This window comes from Fistularia commersonii, chromosome 27 (genome assembly GCF_037954325.1).
Source record: "Fistularia commersonii isolate RoL2024-O1a breed Wild chromosome 27, RoL_Fcom_v1.0, whole genome shotgun sequence".
NCBI lineage: Eukaryota > Metazoa > Chordata > Actinopteri > Syngnathiformes > Fistulariidae > Fistularia > Fistularia commersonii.
In genome coordinates this window covers 2,613,033-2,636,690 of record NC_141310.1, presented here as the reverse complement: position 1 = coordinate 2,636,690, position 23,658 = coordinate 2,613,033, and the positions used below count along the sequence as shown (strand labels likewise).

Here is a 23,658-nt window from a genome sequence, read left to right as displayed (position 1 = left end):
ATGGTACTACGGCTGCCACCAGCTGTGCCCCCTTTTCTACCTCCTCTCCCCCCATTCCTGGCTGGGTGATGTCATGGAAAGAGGGAATATTTTCTCTCTGTGGTGTTGGACTGTCTCGCAGCCTGTCAATGTCAAGTGAAAAGCAGAAAGCCCCACAGAGTATTCTCTTGCAGCTGTCATGTGACCCCTCCGGCCAAACAAAATGTAAATTGTCGGAGTTGCAACGAAACCCCTCAGCTGCTACTATAAAGATCTGTTCTCAGGCAATAGAACCTTTCCCGCTGTCTCTTCCTCCATTTTTTTTACACCCACATACTGATTGAGACCCCTCTCCAAAGCAATGTAATTTAAATTGTTGTCTTTCCAGGAGTTAATTTTAAGCAAAATACGTTCAGTCCTATTATTACTTTATATGATGCCAAAAAAAATCCAAGTATCATATCGTATTGTAATTTTCTTTGAATTTGATTACATATGTTTTTTATCCATTTGTTTATTTTACTTTTCAGACAGTCAGGTAAAATCTAAATTTTCTAAAACCCCTGGTTTCTTAGGAAAAAGTAGGTGTGAGGATGTTTAGAAGATAAATAGCAAAACTAATAAAAAAAATCTTTTGAAGGGTTTGTGGTTAGAGTTAGGGATCGGTATCTGTGTTTGCTGTCTAGCACATATCCCGCACTGTTTTATTCAAACGAGTCAGTTATGTTGGAGTAAAAGTGTTCAAGTGAAATATACAATTTGGCAGATCTAATACAATATTGCATGTTGTAGAAACTGGCCCAGCACTGTTTTTCTACGCAAGGCAGGGAGGCGGCCGTTGCAGAGATCGCAGGTGGAATTGTGACTGCGGTCGTCTTTCTTAATCTGTCAGTTTGTCAGGATCGTGTAACAGGGAGCAGATTGAAATCAGGCTGTTGTATGGGTGGGTTTTTGGTGGGTTTGTTGTTAAAGCCGGCAACTGTTGCTGCAGCCCAGTGCCAGTCCTGTCATGCCATGAACTGTGACAATCCCCAAAAGCCAGGGAGGCATTAACCATCCGTCTGAAAAAAACAGGCATGTTTAATTTTGAGCAGACAGTGTTCAGATATCTAAAATTAGGCCAGCAGCAACACACTAGGTTTTAAAATGTTTGAAGCAACGTAGTGGATTTTGGATGTAGAAATGATGTATTGTTATGGTCTATTTTGATCATGTCCATGAGTATTTTTACTGTGAACTGCAGGTTTGATGAACTTAGTGTTAAAAAGCACATTGATATATTTATATTATTGATCCAATGGGGAGTGTTTGCAATGTGACCTCATTCTTCTTTTTCCTTTATTTTTCTTTGGTATTAAGGAGGCTCTTTGCTCAAAGGTTAATGTTCTTATTTAATGCAAGTTTCATTATCACTAGCCTGATCACTTTAATATATCTTTGGCATTACAGTCATCCTAATGTAATGAATATGAATTCTGTCCTATTTTATCGTATGAGTTCTGTACTATTTTGTTGTGTACATTGTACACACACACACACACACACACACACACACGCACGTATATCACACGCTGTATATTCCAACAACTTTGTTGTCACTTCTGATTCAAGAGGGTTTGTGTTTATCCTAGTGTGAATAACTACCGCAATTGCTTTTCGAGTGTCAACCCTGTGCAAAATGACCGTTTTTCACCATTAACTTTTTGAGGAGCCACGCGATTATTTGTATAGTTTTAGTTAGTTCACCCTTTAACCTGAATGTTCCCGATCGTTTCCAGTGTGTGTGCTCAGTGTGTCAGATTTCTAACTTCTTGCACCACAGTGCGACAGAGCATCTCTTTGTAGAAACTTAATAGGGGCCCAAATTCTGTTATACATTTGTATCGGGTAGTCGATTTATATCAGTGCATCATGCTGCTGTCACTGGCAGGTACCTTCTGAACTTGAACCGTATGTGGATTTATTTGCTCTCTCACTACCACATTAGTAGCCTTATATCTCCAGCTGCACTCTGCCTGTCCTCCTATCTTTCACACATGTGCAAGTCATCTGTTGTATACTTTATTCTTGATAATTTTATGTTTATTAATATCACATTCAATATATTAAATCCAATCCATAGTGTTTAAGCCATATTGAGGCTGCTGTTTACTTCTTGTACCTGATTGCGCTGCCTCATCATGACTTTTATTTCCTGGACTCGACTGGATTCTGTGGGGTGTTAGGAATAAGTGTATGCATATGTGTATGTTAATGTACCTGTATTATATGTCACTGCTCTTTCAGGTTAGTGTGTTGAAATAGTAGAATAGCTATTATTAATGTTATTGCCAAAAAGTTGTAAATGTGATAATAGAGACCAGTACGCTCCAGTACACATATGAATGCAAATATCAGGACAGTTGCCATTGAAACTAGATGAGACCGGCTGATGAAAGGGCAGCCGCATCAGTTGGAAACCAACCACATCTGTGCAGCGCTTTAAGTCAGCTGTACGCAAGGGCCCCTGTGACTTACTTGTCTTGTAAAGGGGAAGGTCTCTGCTGACCGTAATGAGGCTGATATGGGGCTTTAATCCAGCTATATGGGGTTTAAAGAGGCAGACAGAAAAATCAAAGAACCTCTCATGGCATTCAAGATGAAAGTTTGGTACAAGGAGACTGGTATTTTGTAGTTGAGAGACTCGAGGGATGGCATAGTGTTCCATACACAGAGCTCATCACAAGAGGAGTCGCCCTGAGTACCCTTAAGCCTTTTGTCATCCAGGGCTAGAGTGCAGTTAATTAGCAACAGTCTCTATAGCAACAGTGTTGCCGTACAAACAATTTCTAATTTCTCCGATTAGCTTATCATGGTGTTTACCTGAAGTATTTCATATGTGCTGAGACCAGTGTTCATTGGCGATGTGCCCATTTTATGAGGCTAATTGTAACTGGGATGGAAGACACTACATCTGCATAGTCTTTGACATCCTCCAGCTCAAGCTGTAGCCTCAGAATTACTTAGGAGACTATTTTAAAAAGTAAAAGGGAGAATAGGGGCACTGGCTCTTAGCCAAAGGCCTGAAATTCTGCACTTGCACAGTTCACCTGCTGTGCTAGTCTGCATTCATTTATTCCAGAAATACAGTTGATAAATGAAACAACACGCTTCTCTCAAATTGTATGTTTATTCATTGAGTTATGTATTTGCAGTTGCCCTGCAAGGTAAATGACATTTGTGAATTTCCCTCTGTTACTGTTAGGGAAAGAAAGGACAGAACTGATTGCTTTTCCCTCTGCTTTCGGACAACTTATATGCAAATACATATTTTTGGGCTATATCTCAGCCATATTGTATTTTCCCTGTCTGTTCTACCGAAACGGGAAGATCACAATTTGTATTTGATTTCTGTCATGGAAAGAGCTACCTAATATTTACAGGTATCATGAAAGTAACAAAATAATTCTGTGTATTTGGAATTTATCTCTTTTTATTTTTTATTTTATTTTTTTTTAGCAGCGACAGCAGCAGCAATCAATGTGTATGCATGTATGCATTTATCCCTAAAAAATTAAACAAGTGAAGTTTTGCAATGTCTACCTTAAGATGCACTGCTGGTCATTGCTGCTGTCCTCTCATGTCCCTCGATATGAATCTTTGCTATTACAACTCCACAGTTTTCTGCCATCTCGTCAGTGATCCAGTCTTAGACCCCTCCTGTGGGAACTAAGTGGCACTTGGTTTGCAGAGATGCTAAGGATGAGTTTGATATAATGAGCTGACCTGGCTTGCCCCCAATGGCCCAGCACTGTGCTCCTCCGGGGCTCGTCTTACTGGGCCGAGAATGCTCTGAGAAAGAGCGAGCGGACCTGATCCTCCCTGCTGAGCAGATAATGAGGAATTCTGGGATCAGCTCAGGCACCCCAAGTCACCTGCATTCACTCAGGATGGAGTGTGAGGAACTTCATTGCAGGAGAGGCATCACACACCTCAAGAATAATCCCTCATTTGTTCCCCTGCCATTGTCAGTGTAAGACTACCTTGTTTTCACACACATGGTAGTGACAAAAGTCCCATTATTGTATTTCTTTCACAAAAGAAGCAAGTGTTGAACGTGAAAATAGTGTTGAGGCAGGTATGATGAGAGGAAGAAGAAGTAATTCTGAATAAAGAATAGAGATTTTAAGCTTGACTTGAGACAAGCTGGCTATTTTTTTCATTATGGGTTGCTATGGAGATTTCTTGTACTTCTTTGAGCCTCATTTAGAGACTGGGATTAAGCGTATGTTTGGTATATCCAGATGGGTCAGCAAGTAGTGAAGTGACCTGGTTTTATGACCCTTATCCTTACTGGAAACACATGGCAGTCAGTACAGTTAAATGCTGCATCTAATAATGATTTTAACCTCCGGCCCAGGAGATCACGCTTTTTGTGCCATTTGTCTCTGCCTGTGAGTGGGACCACACTAAACGGCACAACATTTTTCATTAAGCCTGAGGCAGTGTGAGTAACCTGAGTAACCACTTCATTAGGCACACTTCTATAAACTATATGTGCTAAATTTTACCAACTCATTAATTCTGTCTTCACAAAGATAGTCAAGGTAATGTTTGCAAGACACTTTCAGGAGGTGACTCAAATATGTGCTAATAACTGAAGTTGTTGGATTGCATTTCATTATCTGACATTACCAGCATTTTTGCCATCCGATAAATGTACTGGAAGGACGAACTGTTAAAATATCGATCTCAGTTTGTTGCACTGCTCTCTAAATGAAAATCGGAAGTAGAATTTGTGCGCAACAAACACACCCTGGAAAATAATGATGATGAAAGATTTGTAGCGAATCGCAAGGTTCATGAAGATGTGTTATTTCTTTATATTTTCATCCAAATTCTGCAGGAGAATTCATCTGAAATTGTTCATGTTTAGTATCAGTGGACTCAGGGTTGAGAAGAAAGGAGGCAATGGGCACTTATGTCTCTGCATATCCACAGGTTGGTGCTCGTGTGTTTGGTGTCTCAGTGTGAGATGCTTTGCCCGGAACAGGATTTGAAAAGTTGTTACAGGGCCGCACCCACTTTGACAGCCCACCTTTAGCCCTGGATTGGTAACTACTCGCCGCTAGTTTGCATGCACCATTAACATACTGCGGATCCTCGCTCTAATCCATGTCCGTGCATTTCATGAGACCTGCTTGGTTTTTGCTGCCCATCGCCTGCAGACACTGTGGCTGTTGCCCAGCAGAGCTGCCTACCAGGAAATGCGTACAGTGAAAGCAGCACTTATACCAGCCAGGTTGTCAGATAATGCATATGGTAGACATTTGAAGTTATTCATTTTGTTTTTTTTGCTGTTTTCCAAACCTTTGGGTATGGCATTGCGAATGTACACTGTTTCAGTGGCGCTGTGTAAAATGTTTTTCAGTACTATTTCGATGGTGTGAATACAGGGAATATATACAGTACGACTGTGCCACAGAGAGAGAACAGGGCAACAGATTACAGTGTGTGAGTGTTATTCTGATTCTGCCTGCACTGAACAGTCTGAGAACAGGCCATGGCTCTCTGCCTGCCTGTTTCAGGCATACATGGGGTGTGTCCCAGCTCTGAGGTCTGTGTGAGGCCCTTTTGAGCTTGGCTTCTGGTTTCAGGTTGCATGTTCCCAATTGGCTGCTTTTGTTTGACTAAAACACAGTGAGACTCTGGTCTTCTTAAAGATGCAGTGTCACTTTTGTGCTCTCTGCAAGAAGTCATCTGTCTCATGCTGATTACATCATATCCCACTTTTATTCTGATGAGATCATCTCACACTGATGGGACTATTTTGTGTAATCAGCATATGAATGAAATCTGAATGCCAGTGTTATTTTCTCATCTGGCGCACAGGGCTACACTCCACAGCAAACAGAGACGGGCATCTGCAGTTTTGCTATATGGTGAATAGAGAGATCTCTTCACACTGAACAGCACCGTGGCAACAAAAGCAACTCTACTCATGAAGCTGTCACACTGAACGGTGGCTGCAACTGACCCATAAAATCTTATACTACTGATCCTATTATTTAGTTATGTAATTTTAAGAATGGGTTTATTATGTTTGTTTCCATTGTTTAGAGGTATTAGTTGTTTGGGACTGCTATCCTCTGCAGAGCTGGGCTCAGTTACAACTTTTTTAAACGCCTCCCATAGCTTTTGATTATATGAATCACAAGAAATAAGCCCATCCCGACTGCAAAGTTTGACTTTTCCTTTACACATATTGGTAAAGGTCTACACATCTGTCTTTGTTCTCAGATGCTGAATTGATCCTCAGAGATTGAAAATATTGATTTGACTCAGTGTCTTACTAGTTGCGGAGACGGGGGTAGTGCACCTTCCTGACCGTTAGTGGCATGTTCACACATTGGACTTGCCACACAGCCAGTTCCTCTGGAGACTCATAATTACAGCCGTCCTTTCAGATTAGTCCAGTAGCCTGTCCAACTGTGGCTTCACTCCTAGGTCATTTATTTCATCCCTCTTCCTCTCCTGAGAGGCACGGCTCAACACAATGACCAGAACAGCCTCTACAATAATGTATGTGATGATAAACACAGTGGCTCCTAATTGATAGAGTGATTCAGACAAGGGCTGGCTGTGCAAATTGGTCCCCTGTGAGTATATAGCACAGAGTTGAGCCTAGCGGGTTTCAGCTCTTGCCTCGTCTGAGAGGAGGAGAGAGGAAGTAGAATGGTCTGGACCAGGCTAAGTGATAAAGAGGCTGTCTTTGCCTCCTCAGCCCTGTCTGAATGCAGGCACAGTTCAGCAGAGGTTGGCTGCTGTAATCCTCAGTGTCTCCAGGAAGGCTCAGTTTGGTGACCTGCTGCTTTGTGATGTCTTGTAAGATTTTGAGAGAAGACCTCACCTTTAATCCCCCACTGTTCAACTAACACATTAGCTCAACCACTCCTGACCCAGCCCCTGCAATAAAGCCTTTTATCCAGCTCAATAAGGTCATTTGAAGTTAAGTATTGATTTCTTTTGGTGTCTCGAGAAAAAAAATGGATTTTTAAAGAGCTGTTAATTACAGTTGCACACTGGTTTATAAAGACAACTAAATTTTGCTGTGGCTTTGAATCTGTGGTTTAATTTGCAATCCCTGTTACCTTAAAACGCCAAACTGCTGTTTGCAGTGCTGGGTTCAGGCGAACTCTTTCAGCGACTTGACACAGACGATACGTCGCAATAGTGTATTTCAGGTTGACAGCCATGGTAGATTGCTCCTTTTGTAATCAATGACACTGCTGCGGTCAGTGAGGTTGTTTTTAGATTTTAAATTTGCATCTATTTGTCTTCTGTGTGCGTTAATCTAATCCTCTGTCCATAACATGCAAAGAAAGTACACGGATGTGTAAATAAATACACACAACATTTACATCTGAATGAAATCCATGCTTTATTTTCTGAAACTCATTCAGGCAAAGAATTACAGTATCATTGATTTTGTCCTATGGAACGAACGACTCATTGTGTCATGATCTCGGCGTGAAAATTATCAATGAACAATCAATCTCATAACACAGAGTTGCCTGGCGATACAAGGTACAAGGTGTATGTCAGAGGTGTTCACAACGCTGCCACTGGTCATCTTCCTGGCCTGGGTTCTGTTGTTTTTTTTTCAGCTGCTAGTCATTGTATCAAACAAGCCAGAAGAGGCACACAAATGGACCAGACCACTTGATTAATTACACAAATAAAACAAATTTTAAAATAAAATACAGCAGTTGATGATTAAATTGACTTTTGCTCTGATATAATACCATGATTAACCATAGGGAACAATCGAGGGAAACAAGCGGGGGAACAGTCACACGCACGGGCAACCTGAGCGAACAGGTGCAGGTGATCGAGTGAGGTGGAGTGAGCGGGGGGCTGAATCTAAGCGGCGGGGGGAGGAAACCGGGGGGAGCACAGGAGGCATGTATCATTTGCATCTAATGTGATTAAAGAGAGCCTGCTGTGCCTCATATCACATCCTTGTCCAATATAAACTGTGGCACCTTTTTTGTTTGTTTGTTACATCAGCAGACCCTGTTCAACATTGCAGATTCAACAGGTAACTTATTTAATGCCTGTTACATTTTGTCTGTTTTGCACTGTCAACTAAAGCAAATTCCTTGTAGTTGCAAAATTTCCTGGTGAATAAAGCAATTTTGATTCTGATTCTAAAGGAGAGCAAGAGGAGACTATTTTATTGATCATGGAGGGTGTTTTTGTCTCAGATGTGTTTAAAAATAAATGCAAAGCAAAGTCAGAAAATCATCTACTCTTAATTGTCTGTCCTAAATGAGGACCAAATTGAGTTGTTTCTGTCTTTTTTTGCTGCAAGATATGAAAATAAGGGTAAGAGAGGAATTGTATGAGGTTTTAGAGAAACTGCGCACCCATTGCCATAATATAATCCTCTGTTACATGTTGAAAAAATAAAGTTTGTAACTGCAATATCTCATAGATACATAGCAATACAGCTGTTTGAACTTAATTTCTCAAATGAACACAATATAATTCCTACATGTTAAATCAAAATTATGAAATGCATTTGGCAAGAACAACTGTGTGTTATTTGTTAGTGAAGAAATCTTTCTGCCTTGAACTAGCTGCAAGAGGGACTAATGTAATGTAGTGCGTGCGTGCGTGCGTGCGCGTGCGGGTGTGTGTGTGTGTGCGTGCGTGCGTGCGTGCGTGCGTGCGTGCGTGCGTGCGTGCGTGCGTGCGTGCGTGCGTGCGTGCGTGCGTGCGTGCGTGCGTGCGTGTGTGTGTGTGTGTGTGTGTGTGAGTGAATGGAAGGATTTCTGTGGTGTGTCAAATAATAGCTGTGCTGTTTCTGTTAGTCAAGGCATCACCACTGTGCAATGCCTGGCCTTGAAGTCTTTCTTATGAACTTGCACTTCCAATGTAAGGGGCCACCACGGCAAGACATGAACACACTTCTAAAGTGGAAGCTGGTGGGTTTTATATGTGGGTTACAATCATCTCTGATTTCCAAAAAAAATGCTATTTTTTACTGCTTAAGAGGCACGGTTGCTTCATAATTCTTACCTGTATTACTTGTTGAATGTGACAAGAAGAACTACATGTCAGAGCTGAACCTTCCCCGGGAAACCCCTGCAGGGCCATCCCCTTATATTAAATTGCCGGTGAATGCTTGACTCTGCTCCCCGAACCAGTTGCACTGTTCAAGGCAGCGTGGCTCGGGGCCTTAGACACATTCCTGGTTCGATTCCAGTGCTCCTACTAGCTTGTCAAAGTGTTATTGAGCAAGATGCTTGAGCCTTACTTGCTAAGCAGCTTCCTACTGCTCATGGTTCATCCATGAGTGGTGAAATGCAGCTGCATGTATAACTGAATGTGACCAAATAAAGGGCTTTCTTCTTCTGTTTCCTGTAAATGTATTTATCACAAAGGAACTTATTTGTAAACATAGCCTTTGGCCCCTTTTATCCTGAGCTAATTGATATCATTCTTTTTTCCCCCTGCAAGAGGGACTGTGTCAATTTTCTCTCAAGCCACAAGTCACAGGTTCTCCTCCACTTAGCAAACAGCAGTTTTCTCATGGATAACACTAGTAAAAGGCTTCCTGCCTATGCATACTATTCCCCAAACCTTGGGCAAATGCCCTTATATTGTTGGTTTACTCCATTGTGATGCAAATGTCTGCCTGAAACCCTTGAGTCATCTATCACACGTGGCAGGAAAACGAGAACCGTAGTGTTGGGTCGCCACACACAAACAAAGTCGTACACTCACATGCTGGGCACGAATGCCTTCCAACTTATGAAGCAATTGATTAGCACAAAGCATAAATTATCGACGTTTTGAAAAATGTAGTTTTATAATGTATTGTAACAATGGCTAACCTTTACGCTGAGGCAATAAATAACAAGTGAATTTTATTGTTTAAAATAAACCAACTATTAACTAATTATATGTATATTTGTGTAAAATTACTGTTTTAAATATCCACAGGACTTTAAAAGAGTAAAACTTTTATTACAACTTTGAAAAACTTAAATTAATAGCAAATTTTCCAAATGCAATCTAACCAGGTGATGAATTTGTACTTGAAAAATTTACATCTCACCATGAGTTATGGCCTTGGAAAAAAATATGTCAAAATATTTGAGCACCTCACTTTCCTCTTTTTTTTTGAATCATTTCCTGTTAAAGCCCATCAGTTGTACTCATTATGAGAGTGTCAGTCAGGGAATGGACCTTTGAAAAGAGGGCTGACGATGCATCAGTCCGCAAAGGCCAGGCTGTTTCTCACACGTGCCGGAGAAGGCGCACACTCACAGGCAATCTGCTGACCGAATCTCAGTAAGGCCCTGCGTTGTCTCATGGAAGAGCGCTGGGCCAGATGTGACTGTGGTTGTGATGCATGAAAAAAAAGTGCTGTTACAGGAAATGGGCGCTTTTAAAATGCACACAAGAAAAGCTGCAGCTGAGCATTAAAATATTGTTCTCACTGATCAAAGGATGAAGCTAAGCCTGTTAAATGTTTTCATATACGCTGACTCAGCTGAACTACTATTCTTTAATATATGTGGTTGCTTTAGAGCCGACTGTCCTTGTTTACTTACATTTTGATTTGGATTCATGCATTAATTCATATAAAAATGGGAAAATCATTCATTCCTTTCTTCACCCATAAAACCTGCACTCTTCCTCCTCCTCCACTCGCCACTTCCAGCAACTTATTATCCTTTTTTGACGCCTATCTTCTGTGTTTGCCATCCCCCACCCTACTACCTCCCTGCAACTCTCTTACTAAAACTGCATGAATACATAATTGTATTCAGGGCATAGAGACAGACACAGCATTATTTCTGACTTGTGCAAATTATAACTGAAACCTTGACCAATAAATTAATCTATGTCTTTTCTATGCTATTTACCAATTGCATTGAATTGATAAATATAGTCTTTGAAAGAACAAAACCATCTTAATCTTAAAAAAACATCATGTGAATAATGAAAATCGACTGCTTTATCGATAACTCCCATAACTATTAGCGCCACTGCAAATGGAAACTTTAGAATGGGTCTTTCTGTGCTTTGCATATGGGAAGGTGAACCAGGGTGCAGGCTCAGAGATTCATCGTACCAGAGATGAAAAAAATAGATCAGGGATAAGACAGAGGCTGTGGAAAAAATAGCACAGAATGTAAGTGACTTGAGTCAGTTTCTCAGTGTTGTCATTGTTCTTGAGTACAGTTCATAAAATAGAACTTCAATCCCCAGCGGTCCTCTCGGAGGTTGTGGGAAGGCCTCTGGATGTGGTTATGTCTGTGGTCCCTCCATAGCGAACTGTGACAATATGCTCTCTTGTTATTCACAACAGAGGGAGCCTGTCACAGGTTCCTCGGAGGGAGGATGTTGATGGCCAAATTGGATTTCTTACTTGGGGAAGGTACGGGGAAAGTTGAGCCACCGTCTCTTTGTGGGGTGGCGTCTGGAGTGCCATTTCTGTGTCTCTGATCCTCCAGAGTCCTCGAGATTTAGAGGAGCGTTCGCCTTGGCCAGGTGGTGGGTCCTCCAGCTGCTGGACCCAGTAGCAGGAAATATTTCAATTCTTTTCATGCTACTTTGAGTGAATGAATTTTCTCAGCCTAGTCTAGGTCTCACTGCAAATACAGGACTTAAGGAAACTGATGTAGTTGTTGCACTTTTAGCTGTTTAAACTGATATAAACATTTTCCAACACGGTAATAATAAGTGAACGTGTTCACTTGTACCCAGATGCTGTCCTCAATGCCAAATTCAATCTTACAAATACCATCAGAAATGTATTTTACATGTTTACAGTTGAGGCTTAACCGAGAATGTCGAAGTCAATAGGCAAAGTCTCTGATATGTTGGATCAGCACTCTCACGTTATAGCAAGAATGTACTGGGTTCAAGGCTAACAGGCTTCTATGTATTGGCAGTTTTGTATGGGTAATTTACTTGTCCCTTCCTCGTCTGTATGGTTTCTCTCCAGGTTCTCTGGCTTTTTCCCATATTCTAAAACTTTTCTGGTTTATTGAAGGTTAATGGAAGTATACAGATTGTCTCTGGTTGCAGATTCCATTTTGTAATTCTGGACCTGTGATGAACGGGTGACCTGTTGTTTTTTTTTTTTGCCGTTTGTGTGTGTGGGAAATAAAACATTTAGTTTGGAGCAGCAGCTTATAAGCACCTGTCAAAGACATCCAGCTGATTTTAAGTTTCTGTAAAATCAAGGATTAAAACTTGAATGCAAATACAAAAATCCTCCTCTATATGTTATTGCACAGTAAATTGAATTTAGACTTGAAGGTCAAGCAAAAGCTGTGAAGAATCTGAAAAAATAGCCTCTTCAAAACCACACAATACTTTAAAATCTTTTGTTTGCGTGCTTATTCAGTCAACTTTTTAAGTGCCTCAGAATTTAAGTGCTTTAGAATGCATTTTATTGTATGAAATAGCTGCAGATGAGGATAGTATTAAGCTCAATTAAGCCTAACCCAGTTGGTTTAACACAAAGGGGTTAAATGCATCACTCAGTAACCCCCACCATGTGAAAGAATAATTTGAAGGAAAGTCTTCATTGATGATTTGGACCAGTGCGTTAAGACAATGGTCTCCAAAGTCAACAAAAGCAAATGCGATAATACCATCTGACTCCTGTCCCCCACTTAGAAGCAGAGGCCAGTAGAACCAATGAAATGGTGACCTGAAGACACTCTGCTGGCTTTGGGGAGACTTAGCATCTCACTTGGGTGTATTTTTTTCTTTTCCCCCTATAGTTTGCCCCCCACCTGTATGAATGTCTTTGTGTTTGCGGAGTAATTTGCCCCCCCCCCCCCCTTATAGATTATTAGACATGGAAAAACAAAATCAAACAATCTCAAACTAGTCCTGTCTGTGGACTGTCACATTTTTTCAACAATTGATTTGCTGTGCAGACAGGACCCACTGAGCTTTTTTTTTCCCAGCCTGGTGAAAAGAATGAATTATTCAACAGCAAACAGGCCGTCAGCTGACTGAATTCAGCCGGGGCGACCTTGCCAAAAGTTCTTATGTCAAAAAAGCTCCGGGGTCAACCTTTATATGACTTAATGTTTATACCAGGGATGTATTGAGTCCTGGAAAGGCTGCAAGGAAGTCATGGCCAAACTGGAACTGCAAGTATCGCACTGGTTCTGGCATGAAAAGTGGCCCAACGTATGGCTTTCCCCCGAGATTTACTTTAAGAAAGAGGTGGTTTTAAAATTCATTTTATTTAACACATACAAAATGACTTATTTGAAACTCAAGCAAGCAATGATATCTGAAAATGTAACTGAAAATAATTCAATAAAAAGCCACTTTTGATTGTTGAGGTCCCCCTTGCTTTTGCTTGTCATACAGAATGATTGGTTGTGAGTATAGCAACCTTTCAAACAATTAGTTTTTGGTGGGGCACTTGTCTTATTTCAATATGTTTGAACTGTGAAGTTATAGAAATATAGAATGAACAAGTCTGAAAATACTTTCTCACAATTAAACTGAGCAAAGGGCTACATCAGAGGTTATTGGTGAATTTTTCAAGTTTTCTTACTCTGTGAGTTACACCATGGAGAAAACTGCAGCAGAAATTCCAACAATTTTATGTTTCATGTGCCGCTGAGCAGCTTTCACACACAAATAATGAAAATTTGTAGATCCCTGTCCAAAGGTATATTCATGGTTTCCAAACCTAAAGACAGGGTCGCTTGAAATGTTCACTGAATGACTTGTTTAAATGAAAGGAAATGACTCAAGTAAGAGAAAACTGATGTTGTTGATATGAGTCATAGTATTAAAGATTGTGTTATACTCACGCCTAAATGTGAAACCTTGCTTGTTTCACGGTTCTTAAAATGAGAGATTGATGAAAGGAAATTTAAATGCAGTGAGTCTCGGACGGGATAGTAACTAAGGGTGCAACATCAGGGCCAACCATGTCATTCATTTTCTATCTAATTTTCTGCCCTTTCATACCGAAATTTACCTTTCTGTTACAATTTGTCCGTCAACCATGATGTGTTGCTATTATTAAAAAAAAAAAAAAAAAAGATGCCTTTCCCCGTGATACCTGAAACGCAGCTTATTAGCAGCGCAGTGTGTTTCGGTGCCTTTGTATCCTAATGAAAGAAAGACCTCTAATTGATAATGAAGCGAATGTAGGAAAATGCTTAATTGTATTGCGGGTTCGGTGTATTTCACAGAGGAGTAGAGCAGATCCATGGCATTGGTTGACTACAGCTGAACACATAATTAGAGTGCCTCCTTACCTATAATTTGTGTAATAGTTTTGGTCAGCAGCGTGTTATTACCATATGAAAGGGCTAAGCAGGGGTCATGCGCATTGCTAAAACAATTAGAGCAGAGCTGAGGGCAGAAGAATGTTTGGAGCCATTGTTAATTGGAAATCTCTAAAAAGCTATGCTTTAATTATAATTTAGTCAGAGCTGCACTGTTTTAAACCCAATATATTCAGTATCCATTCTGTAATAGTATGAACAGCTAGGTCTGTTTCCTTTCAAAGTGTCGGGCTTTGAAGAGAATGAGCTGGAATTAGATTAATTTGAAAGGCTGCGCTGCAGAAGGGTTTTTTCATGCTAATGCACATGGGGTTTTCACAGTGAAACTGTATCTGGCTTGTTTTATAACATGTAGATATATGGAGATCTGCTGATTTGCATGCCGTTGTACTATGGTTATTGGCCATAGTTTTAACACAATAGTTTACTCAAATAATGCTATCACTAAAGGTATAATCACTGGTTAGGTGGCAGTACTAGGGATGACGCAAAAATAGTAGTCTGGTGACAAGTCGAAGCCATAAGACAAGTTGGCAGTTTGTTTTCTCTTCTGTAATGTTCAAAGTATGAAAGCTGGAGGTGCTGGGATTGATGAAGGCCATCATGTGGAATTGTGTTAGACTTCTTAGGGTGTAACATGAGGTATAGTATGAATTCATGGAGAAAAGAAACAGGACTGCAGTGGATAACTCTGCTGCAGCACCGACCTCTCTCCCCCTCCCTCCCTCCCTCCCTTTCCTAATCACTTGTGGTGTTAAAAAAAAAACAACATTTCCTGATAGTATTCATTAGTATTCATTCATTATTTAGGTGTTATTTAATGACAAAGACTAAACATTAACCACTTTCAGCTGAGTGGTTGAGAAATTTAAGACCGCATGTAACAGTTTTCGTCATTATTAGTTTAATTGTGAATTATATTCTTCATTAGTAGATTACTCTTGAAAATGTGGCTAATAACTGAAAATGCATAACTGAAAAGTGTTTCAAAATCTAACAAGATATCATATGTCCGATATAAAAAAATCACTTCATATAATATATCTTTACGCAATATACCAAATTTTGACCACTATTCTGAAAAAAATGTATGAAGAAATGAATCACTTATCAAAATATTGAAGTTTCCTTTAAATCTCGAAATCTGATTGATTGATTCCTCTCAGCGCTAGACATTCAGTTTGTGAACTTTAGATTATTAACGGTATGAAAGCCTTAGTCTCACAGACAAAGGAGTCTCTTTTCCTGTTCTCAGCCAGCCGCAGATGTCGGACAGTCAGTGTGTAATGCTTTACCGTCAAACATGACTTTTAACCCTTTATTTCCTCACCCTGTACTTTGGAGTGGAAGTGTTAAATTAAAACCACGAAAAACCACAGCCGACTCATCACAACATGACAAGGACTCCCGTTTCCCTTTACCCGCAGGACGAAATGAGCTGATTGCCAGATATATAAAGCTGCGGACCGGGAAGACGAGGACTCGGAAGCAGGTAAGACGAAAGAGGGATAATCTTCATGTCATGAATTTAGAGGGCGCACACATGGAACAGCAGGCTGCGTCGCTTCTTGGGTCCTCTGAAGGCCAGCAGACTCCCCTGCATTTTTAAATGTCTAAAAGGATCTCTTAAATACAGGCAGAGGAACTGTATTTGAAATTAAAATGTTGAACAAAATGACTCCTGTGTCCCTTTGCAATTCTTTAATTACCCTTTAAAAAGTTTAAATGAATAACAGTCCTTTACTTAAAATGTGGCCTTCCCTTTTGTACAAAAAAAAAAAACACACGCTAAATGTATGAATATCGAAGTGGTTCTATTGAAAACAGAAACTATTGTAACTTTTGTGTTTCTCTCCATGACTGTATAATATAGGACGTGAATTTTGCTACAGTAATGCCTTTATTAATGGGAAGATGCCCTCGCTGGTCATAGAGTTTTTCTGTGAGATTAAGATGAGATTGTATCCAGCACTTTTGCAGCAGGCTGTTTGCAATACACACGCTACAGGAGTGAGTTCACATTTCTAAATCAAAGTTGAGTTACCATCTGTAACATCTGCAGATGACTGCAGTCATTTCTACAACTAAAACGAAGACATGTTACAGCCGTTTGTTTTATTGGGTATTTCAAAATACATCAAATAATTCCCTTGAGACTAAGTAAAACTTCTAAGTTGCATCTTACTCTGTGAATCTCAGAATTTTGATCAGGAAATGTCCCTGCTATCTTATCGCGTAAAAAATAAACAGCCTGCTGTCTAAAGTGACATTTTGATCACGGCAAACCTGAAAGTGTGTGTATGGTGGGCTTCTCCTTGACTTTTCTCCTCAGCACAGAAACAGAAGGGAGAGGATTTTTTTTTCTAATCTACAGAGCACATCAGCTCGTATTGTTATGGTGGTTAATTTAATGCATACCATCTACTGCTGTGTTATTTGTTTTAGGCATGCCGTTAATTAATCCGATCATTATCTTCTAGATTAATGAAAGAATGCTTTTATCAGAGATGCCAGAAGACGAAGAAAATGTGTGTTTCAATTTCACAGCCCAAGATGAAGTCCTCACATTTCTTGTTTTAACTGAGCAGGTCCCAAACGGCTTCAAATTAAAAAATCTATAAGTGACTATACAGCAACGTCTGGATAATGAAGTAGAAATCTCCCCATCGGAGAGGGGGAAATCAGAAAATAGGTTAGCAATTGAAAATTACCACCATAATTACAGGTATTGTGACACCTTAAATGTTTGGCGGTCGACTGATCAATCCATCGGCTAGTCATTTTCAGCAAAGAACTCTGTTTCTGTCAACTCTTCCAGTCCAGGCAAGAAAATTCACTTGTTCTGTTATTTGTGTTGCAAACCCCACGGAGACGGATGTCCACCGTGTGCATCCCGTCATCAACACATTTTCTCTTCTCCCGTTCTTTTTCTTTGAACACCCTTTACAACATTATTCACACCATTGAATCTTAGATGCAAAACTGAAGCATTTTTGGGCCCCGTGAACATGAAGTGTAAGACTTGGCCGGTGAAATGCCTCGCTCGGCGCTCATAACAATACTAGATCAACCAATTGCCATTCAGTACACAGAAGATCACATCTGCGTCCTCTTAATATGTGCTAAAGGGGCCTGCATCCTCCTTAATCAGTTCACTTAAGTGGTGACAACACACAGCACAATGTTTTATTGGCTGCTAGCATGATGTGTGGCTCTGAGAGGCCTCTGTCACACACCTCATCTCCCTCAAGTATTTTAAAACAAAACGATGTTTGCACTTTTGATTTAGCTTTTCTTATTTTTTTTTATTTCCCCCTTTCTCTGTCTTAATGGAGGTGTCTAGTCACATACAGGTCTTAGCAAGAAAGAAAGTTCGAGAAATCCAAGCTGCCATTAAGGTACGTCTGGCTTTGCCCAGTTGCAGGGGGCTTTTCATTGCCATGGTTACAGGCTCTTCCTTTGTTTTCCTCCCCTCCCCTACCCCGCAGGTGTCTAGTCACATTCAGGTTCTTGCCAGAAGGAAATCTCGTGAGTTTCATTCCAAGCTAAAGGTATGCGCTTTTCTGCTTTTGGGCTTGTTATTGCTGTGCATCTCTAACTTCCTGTTTCCCATGGTGAGAGTGGATGCCTGATATTTTGATTTCCTCTAACACACATCTTCCGCTCACTTTCATCTTTTCATATTTTCTAACCCCGTCCCACCTCGTAAGTCCATCTCTAACCCAAATTCAGATCTTCTGTCCACTTAGTTTCACCTGCATTTTTATTCATTTTACGTTGTGTGCCCTTTGCTTTGGTAGCAGCCTTACATCAAATATAATGACACTATTAAAAGTAGAGCCATAAAGAAATACAATATCACAGATTTCAAGTTGAGCAGGAATGGGTATTGTTTATTAAGAGCCTGACTAATACTGGATCTTTCAGACCAACATATTCAGGATTGAAAACAGGAAAAATATTAGGACACTTTTTTTTTTCCATCCTAATACAAACACTGATGACTGATTTAGCAGACAAGGTTTTAGTGTGTTTGCCATCCTAAATTAATGTTTCAGCTCACTCACATTTGCTAATTACCTAAATTCCGCCCCAGGATGAATCGTATAGTGACCAAGAAGATGTTTTTTGATTTTGCGAAATACAAATTCAGATGCCTGAGCAATAAAGGTTGCTAAAGGCAACAAGAATAGCTCTACAAATTCTCATTCCAATCTGTCCAAACTGCGTTGAAATAGCCACTAAACCAAATGTGAGAACCCCCTCAGTAGCACTCAAATAAAAGTCATGGATTACTGAAGTCATTAAGATTCTTCTTCTGGGAACCATGAATGCGTCCACAAGTAGTTGAGAATCCAATCTGGACCTCTGAGGTGGACTAACTGATAAACAGATGCAGATACGTAATTGTTTATCGGTAATAATAATATTAGCACCATCCACTGGGTTGGCTGAATGTATTCCTGTCAGGCACTAATGTTTACAGATGTTTGTAATATTTAAGTAAACATAGAGGTGTGTTGATGTTGGGAGCATGCTGGCTTTGGCTGCTGGTGAAGGGCTGAGAGCTGAAATCATACTAAATGGACTCCATAAATAAAGGGCATGGCAAAGCGTGTATGTGGTAAAAGGAGAGAGAGAGAGAAAGAGAAGGGATTACCGCTCTTCCTCATTTGACAACATAACCTAACTTTTGCTGGCTGTCAAAGGCTTAGTGGTGCTCATTCAACTGGAATGGTTGTGAATCTGGCTGTTCCTTAAATGCCGTCCGCTTCTTCCCCCCACCCGCCCCACCTTCCAATCTTTTGATAACTCCAGACTGACGATGCCGTGGCTGTTGGTCTCTTTCTTTCCTCCTAGTTCCGATGTTGTTTGAAGGCATTCTAGTTAGTAATCACAGCAGTGGAGAAACCTATTTACTACCCGAGACAACTTTTCAGAAGAGCACATAAAAGAAACAGAACGTATCTGCGAAAAACATTGTAACCTGTAATTTGACGTATTTCATTTAGTATTGCTTGTGAATCAAAGAACACTCCACCCACATGTCATTTTTTTTTCTTGGAGAGCAAACTATACATTTTGAGTTTCACACTTTGCCTCTCTCCCTTTATTCAACAAGAGTGAATGACTCCTCCTCAGACTGCGTGTCTGTGTGTGTCAGTGTGTCTATGTCGAGAGAGGCCAAGAGAGTCAGACAGGCCGCTAGCCACATCAATGCCTGGTCTTTCAGGGGCACAGGCAGCTCTCTGAGGAAAAACAGACGGCTTTTGTATGAATCCCTGTCTTTTCTCATTTAAAGCAAATTAGAGTTCAGTGGCAAAGAGTGTGCCCTTCATTTTAGGGGGCATCAATGAAAACCTGCTGTTTCTGGTCTTGTCTATGGCATTTCAGTGAAATTACACCCATTATATCACTGGTCTGTTGTTCTGACTCAACTGATCAGATTGTGAAATGCATAGGGGCCAAAGACCCTGGATCCCTTGTGACTGCAAATCTCATATTCATTTGGAGCTAATTCTACTTTGAACATTTGGGTTGCACTGTGTGAAGACTAATGGATTTTCTCAAATTGAGATGATTTGATTTAGCTGTTGTTTTGAGGTGTTTCATGTATAGCGCAGGCATTTCAACTTTAACTGTGTTGCCCATGTCAGTTTATGAACTGCAGTTTTTCATTATGGCCTCATTTGTTTGCATCTAGGTGACAAGTATGGTAAGTATTTACTTTTTGTCCTTGTGATGCCGTCTGCTTCTCTGCCTCACCCCCTCAGCTGCCAGTTTTTCGCATTTGTGCTCCTGCCATAGTGTAGCTGCTGCATAGTACACTTCCCAGATTATCAGCATCGTTTATGTGCCATCACAGTGTTGCCATACTTTTGCCGAAGTCTGCTCCACCAGCACCTGTTGCCAGCATGCTTACCCTTAGCTTCTGCCACCGGCGTGTCTGAGTATGCATGGGATTGCTAGTGCTGTTGGGGTTGGTTAAATGTCTGCAGGTCGTGCAGGATCGCCCCTAATGAACAAAAGACTTTATCCAGCCCGTGTACACTACATATTGCTGTCGCTGTGACACCATGCACTTACGGGTCATTGACTACCCGGTCACAGTATTTCACTAAGTCGATGCCATCGATGCAGATATCCTTCTAATTTAAACACTCTAGCTTTGGGATTAAAGGACAGAAAGTCTCTGAGCTGTAAGAGACTCTTACCTGAGTGGGAATGGTGTCCTTCAGTTTTACTCCACAAATTCTTTGCAATGTTTAGATGTTGTTTTGACACAGGTAATTGCAGCCTTGATAGAAGTGTTGCTGAATGAGTTTTTTAAAAGTATTTTAGTCGTGCATGTTAGTCAAAAAGCAAACTTTCGTTTAAGTGCATACCACTGCCAACCATTGTATATTGGAATCCAATTGTCATTGTTTGGCACATTCCACTTAAAAACGCTTACATGCTGATGCATCATCTTTAACCTGCCTGCTGCTGTGAGAGAGGTCAGTGCTACATTCAGTGTGTTGTTAGTCTGGTTGTTGCTACCAGTGCAACATGCCCCCCCCCCCCCCCCCCCCCCCCCTGCACCCCCTCGCACGCCTGTACACACATGCACACACACATACAAAATTTCCCCCACCCCCGCTTCTGTGCGAGTGCTAAGCCTTTTGTGACTACTGTTAAAGGACCAGGCTGTGAAGGACAAAGCCCTCCAGAGCATGGCCTCCATGTCCTCCGCTCAGATCGTCTCTGCTACGGCTATTCACAACAAGCTGGGCCTGCCAGGCATCCCACGCCCAGCCTTCCCCGGAGCAGGGGTAAGAGCCTCGCCGGCAACCAACGATTGATCAGCTCTGTCCAGCCTCACCCAGGGCATTCATGGAGCCAACTGCACCAACACCCGTGCCAAATCACATTACACACCACAGCTTTGAACAACTGCCCCTATCAGATAAGCATAAGATCAAAAGGAGTGGTAGTGGAGATAATGTCATTCACTAAACCAAAGGCCATCTTGTTGCTAAAAGCTTTTCATGACTGGATATTGTTTCTTTTTTTTTTCCTTTTCTCTAGTTATGGCAGGGCATGATATCCACTGGTCAGGCAGGATCCTCACAAGAGTGAGTATGATACTTAGTTTGAAATTGTAAATGTAACAAGGACATGACTAAACACTCTTTATGCATGACAGTGTTGTACTTCGCCTCATGTGGTTTCTGTTGTTTCCATTTCAGTATCAAGCCATTTACACAACAAGCCTATCCCATCCAGCCTGCGGTCACAACAGCCATTTCAAGTAAGAATTTATTCAGATGACGAACTTTAAAGGGAATGGTAATTGAAGATGAAAGTATCAGGTCGTGCCATTGTTAGGTGAATCATGACTATGTTCTTTCAACTATTAATCTGTATTTGTGTGCATTTTCTAGGAGTTTAAAAACATGCAAAGTTACTGCATGAATTGCATGAAAATGGTATGTCTTCTTGTACAGATAGTGACAGATTTGTGAAAAATATCCAGGAGCTAGAATAATACTACTTGGATGTACTGTGGGCGAGTACTTTACAGTATACTGTACTCCTGCCAAAGCCGCTATTGACTGAAGAGAGTGTAAAAGCATGGATTTGTAGTACCTGCCAATAAAGGGTATTCAAGCAGCAAATTTTTCCTGATGCATCAATTTCTTTTTCAATGTAGCACCATATACTGGAACCGTTGATTTATTCACAATATTTTATATCAAAAGAAATTAGTGTGAATTAATTTAGTATGAAACTGTAGATAGAGTTTACAACTGCGTATTTAAATTTTTGTTATTCAGCTCAAACAGTGACTCAGAAAGGAATTCAATTTCAACAAGCAATATGGTACCTGGAAAAATACTTAAAAAAGACAAAAGACATAAGCCTTTAAATTAGTGAGAAGTTGCTTATACTTTTACCGTAAATGTAGGCGTTCTCCCCTAAGACCAAAATAGTGCCTGTAAGAGATCAAGACATTACTCATTTATTTCAAAGAAATGACTCAAAAAAGTCGGACAGCAGTGGCATAAAATAAGCAGAAATGACTAGAATCTGATCTCTTAAGCTTATCCAAAAATTGGCAAGCACCCTCCCACACACATACATACACACGCACAAACACCCACCCACCCACCCACCCAAAGTTTCCTCAAACAAATACAAAAGTTTCATTAGAAAAAGCAAAAAGCAAAGAGCAAAAGAAAAAAAAAAATTAAGAACTGCCATGGGAATTATTATGATGTCTATCAGAAAAATATCTCCAAAATATTCACTTGCTAATTATTCATTACTGCTTTGGTAGATTTGTAATTGTAAGGTATTGAAATGAAAATTAGAATTGGAAATTTAACTTGTCTTTGACTTTGCATTTTGTCTTTGCGAGTCAACTCTCCCTTCTTTGTCAAACTGCACCAACTTAACAATTGTCGGCGTTTTTACAATGACTATGCTTTACAATGACTACGACTCATGCTTTACCGTAAAGCGGCACAACAACAAATCTTTTTATCCCGCTGTCGCTGGCAGGCTACGAACCCACAGCAGCTGCAACCCCTACGGCACCAGCATGGCAGGGCCGCTCTATTGGTACATCGAAACTCCGACTGGTGGAGTTCTCCGCCTTCCTCGAGCAACAGAGAGACCCAGACTCTGTAAGTAGAACATTACACCGAGGCATGAACTATCACGGTTCAGTCCCACCTCTTATCGTACTGCGCTCCACAATAAAAACACACTGGAATACACTTTCCCTGCCAAACTCAGCTGACCACAGGAGAGGGGGGAGAAGATCAGTCTGTAGGGACACTTTGCAAGAAATCCAGCGGAAATTATAAACGATTTCATATTAATTACATCATCAAAAAGCATGGCGACATTACATTCGTTGTTTGCTGCTGTGCCATCTTGCTGTATTTTGTACGTTAAACCGTCAGCAATCTCGTTTCTGTGTTTGCTTTGTAAAAAAAAAAAAGCCTTTGCGGAATGTTTGTCCACATTTTCTTGTGCATTTTCTCATGGCATCGATACCGCATGACAAGAGCCATAAATCTTATTCAACTTAATGTTTTAAAATGTTTGCCTTTGCCCTCCAGGCAACATGCAGGAGAAGCACCACATGCTATGGTTCCAGACAGCCTTACTGAGGGCAACAATCCCCTGAAAAGCCAACATTACTCGCTGATTCATGCTCTTGTTTTTTTTTTTTCTCTTTGCTCGGCGTTTGTGTTCTAATAGTATCCGGTTCTTCTTTCTGTCACATTAAAGTGACACACCCAGGGACCACCACTCTGATCCGCTTGCATTGAAAGCATTGAGTGAGCATTGACAGTTC

The 23,658-nt window shown here is 40.7% G+C and overlaps 1 protein-coding gene across 9 annotated transcripts in view; it reads left to right on the top strand.

Annotated features, from left to right (window-relative positions):
* tead1b (TEA domain family member 1b) overlaps positions 1-23,658 on the top strand; it is a 43,219-nt gene that overhangs the window by 11,916 nt on the left and 7,645 nt on the right. For 3 of the 9 annotated variants that reach the window (XM_086175325.1, XM_086175326.1, XM_086175334.1), the window contains exons 4-10: positions 15,737-15,801; positions 17,645-17,860; positions 20,014-20,025; positions 20,990-21,121; positions 21,378-21,424; positions 21,539-21,600; positions 22,854-22,978. In XM_086175325.1, the coding sequence (XP_086031451.1) occupies positions 15,737-15,801; positions 17,645-17,860; positions 20,014-20,025; positions 20,990-21,121; positions 21,378-21,424; positions 21,539-21,600; positions 22,854-22,978 (659 nt within the window). The remainder of the gene's footprint in view (positions 1-15,736; positions 15,802-17,644; positions 17,861-20,013; positions 20,026-20,989; positions 21,122-21,377; positions 21,425-21,538; positions 21,601-22,853; positions 22,979-23,658) is intronic. The other 6 variants (XM_086175328.1, XM_086175330.1, XM_086175331.1 and 3 more) reach the window with 6 other exon arrangements.